Source organism: Populus alba, chromosome 1 (genome assembly GCF_005239225.2).
Source record: "Populus alba chromosome 1, ASM523922v2, whole genome shotgun sequence".
NCBI classification, from domain to species: Eukaryota; Viridiplantae; Streptophyta; class Magnoliopsida; order Malpighiales; family Salicaceae; genus Populus; species Populus alba.
The window spans coordinates 42,989,695-43,000,514 of NC_133284.1; the positions used below are offsets into that span (position 1 = coordinate 42,989,695).

At 36.7% G+C, this 10,820-nt stretch overlaps 2 protein-coding genes across 3 annotated transcripts; one reads left to right on the forward strand and one right to left on the reverse strand.

Moving 5' to 3' along the window:
• The first annotated feature begins 301 nt into the window (after positions 1 to 301).
• LOC118063567 (ubiquitin carboxyl-terminal hydrolase 15) lies at positions 302 to 8,123 on the forward strand. Of its 2 annotated transcripts, none has more exons than XM_035077630.2 (13): positions 302 to 806; positions 1,490 to 1,909; positions 2,970 to 3,760; positions 3,840 to 3,970; positions 4,102 to 4,190; positions 4,642 to 4,727; positions 4,828 to 4,990; positions 5,109 to 5,232; positions 5,379 to 5,536; positions 5,656 to 5,740; positions 6,037 to 6,249; positions 7,042 to 7,103; positions 7,228 to 8,123. In XM_035077630.2, exons 2-13 carry the CDS (start codon positions 1,623 to 1,625, stop codon positions 7,832 to 7,834), a joined length of 2,796 nt encoding a protein of 931 aa, XP_034933521.1. In that variant the 5' UTR covers positions 302 to 806; positions 1,490 to 1,622; the 3' UTR covers positions 7,835 to 8,123. The 2 variants fall into 2 exon arrangements, with proteins under 2 accessions (XP_034933521.1, XP_034933520.1); XM_035077629.2 differs by having other exon boundaries at positions 304 to 806; positions 3,837 to 3,970.
• A 563-nt stretch (positions 8,124 to 8,686) lies between these two features.
• Positions 8,687 to 10,009, reverse strand: LOC118063568 (uncharacterized). Its single transcript, XM_035077631.2, has 2 exons — positions 9,644 to 10,009; positions 8,687 to 9,232 (listed from the first exon to the last, which is right to left on the reverse strand). The coding sequence occupies exons 1-2, from the start codon at positions 9,889 to 9,891 to the stop codon at positions 8,800 to 8,802; spliced, it is 681 nt and encodes a 226-aa protein (XP_034933522.1). The 5' UTR covers positions 9,892 to 10,009; the 3' UTR covers positions 8,687 to 8,799.
• Between the last annotated feature and the right edge of the window lie 811 nt (positions 10,010 to 10,820).

The window sequence follows — 10,820 nt, forward strand, 5'->3', positions numbered from 1 at the left end:
AACATTTTAAAAACAATCTCTATCGCGCCAGTAGCCAGAAATTACACACTACTCTTGATCAAGGCCGTTGAAAGGAGGAGGAGTGTAATAGTAGAGTAGAGAATCATGTGGCTGCAGATCACGAGCTGTATCCATCTTCTTCCCATAACACACCAAGTACGTCACTGGTCAAGACTTAATAATTATTGGTATTTACTCTTTACTCCTCCTCCTGTCTTTCTTTCACTTTATACACTACACACTGGAATAGTACTACCACTGCTCCTCCCTCAAGACCTTTTCTTTTTGTTCTTTCTTTATTATCATCTGAATTCAAAAATTCCTGTCTGCCCAACACAACATTTATCCTTCACGCTTGATCCCTCCCGTACACGTGGCTTCCTGTTAAAATTATTGGGAGCAACATCCTGCTGGGTCCCGCCCTCTTTTCTCAAGACCTAAAGGACACCCCAAAATTCAACACATCCGACGGTTTCTACTCGATCAGATATCCTCTCAGCATCCCTATGCGAGGCTGCTAAATGGACACCTGCCACGTCTTGGAAAAGCATCTCGCGTATGTATTTTGTGAGTGAGTGGCAGGATATGGAAGAAACCCTTTAAAAAGTGAATAAGAGAGAGTACAAAGAAAGTGTGAAGTTAGAGAATTTGGTGCAGTTTTGGATAGCATCGTGTGCTTAATATTTCAGTAGGAGGAATCTTTTTGAAGAAGAAGAAGAAGGAAGTGAAACCGATGTTTTTCTGTGGGCTTTAAGATTTCTCTCCTTTTCTTGCTTTTTTTTTTTTTTGAAGGTGCATGACTTGAGGTATGTGTGCTTTTATGTATTTGTGAACTCTTCTTTATCATTTGTTCGTTATGGTTTAACCATTTTGGACTTTAATCTGAGAACAGAAAGAACTAATGTGTGTGTTTTATTTGCTCATTTGTCTCAAACAACACCATGCATTGTTTTGTGAGGCTGTTTTTATGGTTCTTGCTCTTACAATATTGGATTTTGTGGGTGCTTTTTTTTTTTGTTTTAGCCTAATAGAATATGTAGGAATGTGAAATTTGAGATGGGGTTTCCACAAATCCTTATTTTATTTTTGGGTTAAATTTATTTTTCCTTTGGGGGGTCTGGAGAGAAATGGGTAATGCCAATCTTCATTTAATTGAAGGTTTATATTTTGTGTGATGAGACTAGGGTTTGAAGGGACCTTGTGAACCAACGGATCGGATTTGGGTTCTGTTTTTTGAATAATTTATGCAAATTTTAGCAAATGTTTCCCTTTTCTGGTATTTTGTCAAGGGAAAGAAAAAGTAGATTTCTCGCCTCTCTTCTGGTTTAAGACAAGTTACTGTTTTGAAAGCACCAATTTGAAGTTGAACTCTTGCTATGGATCTGTGTTTGGTTCTTTTTGTTTGACTCCAAGGCAAAATGGAGAATGTGCTTTCCTATTCTAATGCCATGTTGAGTTGAGAGGACTTATGGCTTGAAAATCTTGGCAGGTTGAAAGGAAGAGGACGATCTTTTTATTTTTGACCTTGGATGTTGATTTAGCTGAGCTTATGTAGATCAAAAGGACTACATTGTGGGTAGTGATTTAGGGAGGAAACTGGATATGAATATGCTGGTGGGGACATGCTTGAACCAAGGGAAGCTGATATACCTGTCCTGTTTCTTGTCTTGGTCGTGCTTCCTCTGGTTGCTTACATTTTGCTTGGGAAATGGACTGAGTCTGCAAAGAAGAGAGAGAGGATAAGTTTGCTTGCTCAACTGGCTGCTGAAGAAGCTTGTAGAGCAGAAGTGATGGCTACCACCCATGTCATTCCTCCCATGTCTACTTCAAAGAATGGAATTCAAGTTTGTGCCAGATGCTTTAGTCCAGCTACAACCCGCTGCTCCAGATGCAAGTCTGTTAGATATTGGTACTTCACTTGTCCTTTTCCTCTAGATAAATGTGTTTGTTACAGACTTGTATTGTATTACTATGCGATCCTTTTTTCCTGTCTGCCCTGGACTCAATAAGGAAATAGTTTTCATATGTGTATTTTCTTAAATGTGCACACACATACTCCGCTATTTTAGAAAGCAATTAAAAATGCAAAGATCTTGATCATGGATTGTGTAAATAATGTCTGTCATCAGATTTCTAAATTGAGGACAAGTATTTGCATTGCACATTGAATATGTCAGCTTTAAAACCATCCAGGTTCTGTGAGGCTGAGTACCAAATGCTTTTTTTTTTTAAAAAAAAAAAAAAAAAAAGCTTTGGAGGTTTTATTAATGTGTTAATTTATGAAAGTTAATGAAACAAAGAGCCAAATGTAGAGAATTCATCTGAAGCTTAGCTGAGTTTATCAGTAATCACCAAAGCACCAAAGCTACATTGGGTTTGTTGCGGTGATCTTCTTTGTCATATTCATTTGTTTATTTTCTGTCTGCTATATGGAGAAAATGAATTCATAGTCTAATAAATCCTTGGCTTCAGAAGTGAAAGGCAAATAAACACACCAGTTTCACTAGTTAAGATCTTTTATTCAACCTGTTAACATTCTTTTGCTGCGCATACCCTATACATTTAAATCTACTTGTTCACTCCCTGCACCATTGACCTTGTGGGAAACTGTTGCCCTTCCTGAGACTAAAAAGCATAGGATTTAATTCTATGGGAAACTTAAGACTAAATTTCCACTCTATGTATGCAGGGGTTTGTTCTAGATATAAAACAAGTTTTAGTCGTTCATTTCATGTGGCATGTTTGTGCAGTTCATGTTAATAAACTTGTAAACATGATTTCCTGTTTTTTCTTTCGATCTTTTCCCCCCAAAAGTGACATGTCTCTTATGGTCTATTTAGCATCAACCATGGAAGAGGGGAAACAAAGTAATGCATGTGATGTGCATCTCCTACTCTTAGATATAAACAATAAGCTACTAAACAAACCTGTTTCAAGCTTGTTAATTTTCAACATAAAACTGCCTGCAGTTCTGGAAAGTGTCAGATAATTCATTGGAGGCAAGCCCATAAGGAAGAGTGCCAACTGTTGGAAACTACCAGTTCATGCTCATCTCCTATGGCTACCTCATGTGATGAATCGATCCCCGAGAGGTTATCAATCAATGATGCCATGGACTTATTTTCCTTAAGATATAATAGCAAGCAGCCTACAATGGATATTGGTCCTTCAGTCAATAATGTCCATCTCATATCAAGCACTGGCGCTTCTGCTGCTGTTAATTGTCCTGCAATTGATACCTCTCAAGAGGCTATGATGCTACACAGAAGAAGCACAAACAAGCAAGGTTCATGCAAATCAAACAAAGAAATGTTAAGAAGACAGGAAGTGGCTGTATTTGATTCTTCCCAAGAAACTGCTGGAATCAGACCCACCAATTTAACTTCTTCTAGTAGTATCTCTAATGTTTTTGTTAATGGGCAAGACATTACTAATGCTGTGGATGAGACTCACAAGTATTCAAAACAACATCAGAATTTGTCCAAATCAAGAAGCAACTGCGCCTCCTCAAGCTCATTGAATGCTGGAAAATATGGAACAAATGCAGATTTCTCCAATGCGGAAGCTTCTTTTAATGGTGAAATGACAGGACCTAAATATTCTTATGAATCATCAGTTATGAATGAAAATGTGAAGGCTAATAGTGGATTGCATCCCATTGGAAACAAATCTTCTAAATCATCAAAATCAAAGATGAAAGTCTCTGGAGATCAATCATATACTGAAATAGATGGAAAAGGGCAACTTACAGATGATTCAAGTAGGTTTAATGGATTAACTTTACCAATATATCATTTCTTCTCTGAACTTCTTTTAACTGTACATCTGTGATGCAGAAGTTGCAAGAATGAGCAATGCCAACCCTGCACCAGGAAGCATCGATATTATGAAGATGATGGGTTTAAGGAAGTCGACAAAACTTGCCAGACAAGATATAGCAGAAATTAATGTTATTCACAAAACAACAAGGGTTAGTTTCCAGTTCTATTTAAGCTTTTGAGAGTTCAGTTCAATCCTTCCTTTGTGAGCTTTGGTTACTTTACTGGGTATATTAGGTCATAATGGAATACTACTTGTTGTTATTATATCATTTCATCTCAGATGCTGTTCCCTTATGAAGAATTTGTGAAGATCTTCAATTGTGAAGTTATTAACTTAACACCCAGAGGACTTGTAAATTGTGGAAACAGGTATGACTGGATGTGTCACTGATGCAGAATAAAGAAGTGTGCAGTGGTGTTTGTGAACTAAAGTAAAATGAAGAGAATGTCAATATCACATGCTTCTGTTGTTCATAAACTTAAACATGGGGTAGCTGTTGTTTTGAATTTTACTGCTGTTGATCACTGATTATGAGCAATCAACTTTAACATGTGGGATTGCTTGTATTATAAATCATGTGTTTGAATTTTGACTTTTATATGCTAGGTAGTTACATTTAATTGATGAAGGTTGACATCTACTTGTGATGAGACCAACCAAAACTTTATTTTACCTTTTTTGATTGTAAATTCAAGTATAGAAGGAGTGAGCTTATATAATTTTGTAACAAGCTGGTCTCTTATTTCTGAATGTCAAAGAACTTCTACAAGATGATTATTTTCCCGTGCCTTTTTGTTACTCACTTTTTCTATTTTGCAGTTGCTATGCCAATGCTGTCCTTCAATGTTTAACCTGCACTAAACCTCTGATCATCTTCTTGCTTCATAGATCACATTCAAGAGCATGTACTCTTCTATTCTCGTTTTTCCTGTTGTGGGTATTTAAAAAGAACAATAGTAATTTGCTCGGACATGTCTAATTTTCTTATCTGCATATGCGTGTTAGGTTGTGGGAAGGATTGGTGTCTCATGTGTGAACTTGAGCAACATGTAATGATGTTAAGAGAATGTGGGGGCCCTCTATCTCCTAGTAGAATCCTTCTTCATATGCGTAATAGTAATTGCCAGATTGGTGATGGAAGTCAGGAAGATGCACACGAGTTCTTAAGGTTTTCCGAAGATTTACTAGCTGATGTTTTTCTCTTGGTTCCAAATTTCATCTTGGAGATACTAGTCCCACTTTGCTTCATATTTATTTACTCCTATTTATGAGTGCTCTTCATCCAGGCTTCTGATTGCATCAATGCAATCCATATGCTTGGAGAGACTGGGTGGTGAAGACAAGGTTGATCCTAGATTGCAAGAAACAACTTTTATACAGCATACTTTTGGTGGGCTTCTTAGGTCAAAGGTGCTTGCTCATTTGGTTCTTTGAACTGTCGTTTCGTTTCACTGCAAATGTTTTGCTTTCTTTCTGTGCATTTCTGTTTCTTTGATTTTAGTTAAAGACTGTTTTCTTACACAACAATCATGAAGAGGTCAATTTTTTGCTACTAGGTCAAATGTCTGAGGTGTCATCATGAGTCAGAGCGATATGAGAATATTATGGACCTTACTCTAGAGATATTTGGTTGGGTTGAGTCGCTTGAAGATGCGTTGACTCAGTTTACAACCCCTGAAGAATTGGATGGAGAAAACATGTACAGATGTGGAAGGTGGGGCAACCCTTTTCTTTCTTTTCTTTTTGTGTTTTTACTGCCATTGCATGTGTTAAAGGTTTGGAGGTTAAAACACTCAAGTAATTTAACGGCTCTGAAAATATGTTGATGAAAAGGTGTGCTGCATATGTACGAGCCAGGAAGCAGTTGAGCATACATGAGGCACCAAACATCCTGACAATTGTTTTGAAGAGATTCCAGGTATCACTTGCATATTTGAGTATAATGATGTTCTTTCTGTTATTTGTTCAATCTACTTGCAGGAAGTCTATAATGTTGCCTGCCCCCGGTATTAAGTATACTTTATCTGTTGAGTCTTGGTATGATCACTGAATTTGTTTTAGGCAGCAATTTACAAAATTAATTGTTTCCAACCCACCTAGACTGTGTTGGTTTTGATCCCCTTTCTAGCACATCAACATTATTTATTCTCATGAATGAATGATTTTAATTGTCTGACTAATTTGCTTTGTTGATTGCTGGTTTTGCTTCACCAGGAGGGAAAATATGGGAAAATAAACAAATGTATCACATTTCCTGACATGCTGGATATGATCCCATTTATGACTGGAACGGGTGATGTCCCTCCTCTTTACATGCTTTATGCTGTTGTGGTACATTTGGATACCCTGAATGCATCTTTTTCTGGACATTACGTTGCATATGTAAAAGATTTGCGAGGCAGCTGGTTCAAGATAGATGACACTGAGGTACACCCATTTCCTTATTTCAGTTCCTTTTTGTAGTATTTGGTTCATCCATCTTTCTTTCATTTTTTTAACAATAACTGCTTGATGTTTTTGCTTTGTTGCATATTTGTTTTCCGGAAAAGGTAAAAACATATAATTCAGAGTCATGTTTCATGGTTAACTTATCTACCTTGGTTCCATCTGCTGACCCAACTTTGAGATGATGGAGTTGGCTTAGTTTGGATTAGGGTCATGGGTTTGATGGAAAGTAGAAGAAGATCCCAGTCAAATGGAAGAGTGGAGATGTTTAAACTACAATCTTATAATAATTACTCCACAGTCAGGCTGCTATCTCAATTCCTTTGTATCTGTACAATATATGGTTTTAAGACTAACATGCATCTTATAGACATGATATTCTGGATTGGCTGTGCATCTAGCATGTCCAATGTGGCAAGAAATTAGAACTGCTATTTGTCTATCATCTAATTTATCGCCTGTCTGCAAAAATCAACCTTCTTCAATTGTTTTTGTTATTTGCATTGCAGGTTTAAAACTGTTCCCTTTAAGGTTATTTTTTTTTATCTTTCCATTTTTATATACAGCCCTACACAGCTGATGAAATTCATGAAAGTGGACTCTCCTTCCCTCTCTTCTGCCTGCATTTTTTCTTGCTCACATGGTTGCCCATCATATTGATATTAACTTTAACTAGATCAATTACATTTTAAAATTAGGGTGTTTTAATTGTTTCCATAAGATTCTATATTGCAAATTGGGATTTCAATGATTTGGATCATACTTTCATAACAGGTTCATCCAGTATCAATGAGCCAGGTGATGTTGGAAGGAGCATACATCTTGTTTTACAAGAGGTAGATATTTGGGTTGAATCCACTACAATTACTTGGTCTCTTCTTTTCACGAATTCTACTGCTAGTTAATATGTTTACATTTGTCCATGCTTCCCTCAACTTCTTGCAAGTTTTTGTTTCTTAGGTCCTGTACTCGCCCTCAAAAGCTAATTTGTGAGAAACCTATTGGGCAACAAGCTCCTGTATCTTCAAGACACTGTACATCAAGAACTCAGAAACCTTCAAGACAAGGGCAGAGAAGATGCAGCAGCTACTGTGTTGGCCCAGAGGTTTCATTGGATCTCAAACCAGAAAATGGTTCTGGCCTTGCCAACTATGCTAATGGCATTCCAAGGAGGAGTGCAAGCAAAAATATCACACAGGTGATGGATTTCTCTGATGCTACCTCAAGTGATTGGTCCATTTTTACAAGCTCAGACGAGGCATCTTTCACAACCGAGAGCACCAGAGACTCTTTCAGTACTATAGATTGTGCTGATGCATGCAATGTAGATACGTTCTCCTCAATTTTCAATGATCTGTATGCTCCAGAATCATCTTACCGGAATACTATTTGCCGTAGAACATTTTCATATAGTAGGCCACAAACTAGGTTCATCTTGGAGACGGGCCATGTTTTGGATTCATACTCATCAACCCAACCTCCAGGGCATGGAAAGGAGAGAATTCCACACAGGTCTGTGATTCATCAACCCAATTCCTCACGGACAGTTTCTGCACCATGTCTGTAGGAAATGGGAGAATCACAAAGTATGGTCTCGTTTGATCTTCTGGCCATTGCAGAGACTATAGTGTGTAAATCCCTAATCATGACTAGTGACTTGGCTAGGTAGAAGCTGTACCTCAAAATTTTTGTTTTCAATACTTGGTTGATTGGGGCATGTGGATTGTTTTAGAGTCCCTAGGAAAGGAATATTCTTGTTATTATTGAAAATTGTAAAGTGCCAGCATATCCAGTGTCCCCGTTTGTTTTAGTTTGTTAGTATTTTTCTATAATCCTAATAGAAAACTAATTTTTCACTTGCTTGGCTCATATTATATTAGCTGAGAGTGAATCTGTGCCTGACAGTTGTTAGCCTGGTCAATATTTTTCTCAATCTAATTTGATGTGCAATGAAATATGACTGACAGTTTTCTTTCCTGTTCTGGGACTGCTTTCCATCAGTTTTTATTTAGGATTTGGTTAGGTTGCCATCATTTGAATTTAAATGTTCATAATCAAACAAGCAAGGTGAGCTTCTCGTAGGCATTGTTAATAGTTCCTAGGAAATTCTGGTTTTGCAGAGCAAATTACTACGTTTCTATACTTGATGAAAGACACTGATCCTACCAAGAACTTGAATTAACAGAAACTGTTGCAAGAAACCTGTAGCAGTTTCAAAAATGTTTTTCTTGTTCAACTGGACTGCATACCTTAAAGCATGGAAGAACGACGGAAATTTCTCCTGCCATTCATGGAAGAACTTGAATATTGTAAACTGCTTGCTGCAAGCAGATATCAACTGACTTGAAAGTGGAATCAATTCCCGAGTCCTATGTCTGAATATTAATACGATTGTTGTTTCTAACTAGATATATGTGACTAGACGAACAGAGGGAATTTTATTCAATATGACAAGTAGCTGCTGCCTAGGATTTCTCACGAGGATATATTTATCTATTCTCGCACTACAGTGACCAACACAGTGATCGCCTCTTACATTACTAGCAGCTCGTCTTCCATGTAAAATTGCATCCATATCTCATTCACCCTGTTGTCAAATTCAAATGGAGAGTTGTACTGTGCAACAGTATAGACGGTGGTGGAATCAGGACGGCTTTTCTCAATGGCAGCAGCCCAAATGGTGTCAGCAAGACTAGCTTGCAAGGCAGCAGCTTCCTCTCCAACATTTGAGTCGGTGACAAATCCACTGAATTGCCTTACAGCTACATATGTCGGTTTCCATCTCTGAACATGGAGGCCTTTCGCCGGAGGTGGATTGGCTTGGTTCTCTTTTGGGACATAGAAACTGACAGTGAATGAGGATTCACAGAAGGGTCCATCACTGGGTGATACTTCAGTGATCACCGGAGCTGTCATCTCTATTTTTTCTTCATAGCTATTCTTCCCTTGGATGTAGTCAAATAGCCTGCAAGTAAAGTAAAACAATTTAGCTCCAAAAGCATGATTTATATAATACTTACTTGCCTCGGAAGAGGGCTAGAAGCATTAAGAAATTGGTAATTAATAATCATAAAAAAACCCTAACCCTCTCGTTTAACTAGATAAAGGGCAAACCTCAAATTTACCATCCAACTATTAAAGTAGTTTCAATTACACACTCAATTTTTTATTTTTTTTAATCAATTGTCACAAAAAAGAATTAAAAATGATGTGCTCCACGTGACATTAAAATCTCAAATCTCTCAATACATCTAATAAAATGGTTAAATTGAAAAATAAAAATTCTTTAATCGTATAATCGATAGAGAAAAAAGTATTCTGGATGTATAATTAAGACAATCCTCCATGAGAGAGAGAGAGGGGATTTGCGAGTTACCTTAAGAATCCAGTTCTGGTGGCATCAACAAGGGAGATATCTTGGATAGAAGAGGTGGACATCCAAACAGAAGAGTTATAGCGACGAATTTCATAGCCATTGCCAAGTTGAAGAACATCAAACACTGGGCATTCTATGCTGGTGCAAGCAGGTGGATATATCCCAACGCCGCTGCTCTTGGCCTCATCATGCCAGGAGCCAAAGCTTGCACTTGAGAGAAGGGTCAAGAGAAATGATAGCTTCAACATGCTAAAACCAGATATTTGTAGTAGCAGAAGGGATATTGAGAATTCAGCGCTCTGCCTCAAGAGGAAGATAAGAGGTATATCCACATATTTATAGGATTTTGTGGGGAATAATTAATGAAGCCGTCATGTAAATTATCTAGCATTTGCAGCCACTGTAGAGAGTGGAGAGGTTGATTTACAAATTTGTTGGATAACAGCAGTGGCTATTATGAAAACACGTGTAACATTATCATCTTCATACAAGAAAGCAAATGGCAACCACAAATGCGGAGATTGGGATTGGCCACTCCAATTAATCGGATATCGGTGCTAGGGTTGTTTTGAAAAGTAATTTTTTATTTATAAATATATTAAAATAATTTTTTTTATTTTTAAAATTTATTTTTATTTTAATATATCAAAATGATTAAAAAATATAAAAATATAATAAATTTAAATAAAAAAATTAAATTTTAATAAATTTATGTTTGGGTTGTACTCCAAAACAAGGCCATAATCTTGGATATTGTTTACCATTGCTTGATAGTTATAATTTAATATATTTTAAAAAACAAATTAACCTCGAAAACAAACATGTCATCCTAATTGAGGTGAGATGATCGGAGACGGAATGTATAGGGTGCATAATCAATTATTTTATTTCATATTTTTAATTAATAAATATTTAATTATAAATCAAGGAAAGACAAGATTGGTGGGACTTGCTTTTTTCAATTTTTATGTTTTCGGTTCTTAATCTTATTTTTATATTTGTTGTTTAAATATTTTTTATTTAATTCTTTATATATTTCTTATTTTTTATGATTGTTTTTTACTTAAAAAGTATATTCCAAAGAATACTCTAAAGTTAACGACCAAAGAGCACCATGGAAGGATTAACGGTGTGAAAGGACTAGCAGTCAAGGGTTTGATTGAGAAATTTAAGAGAT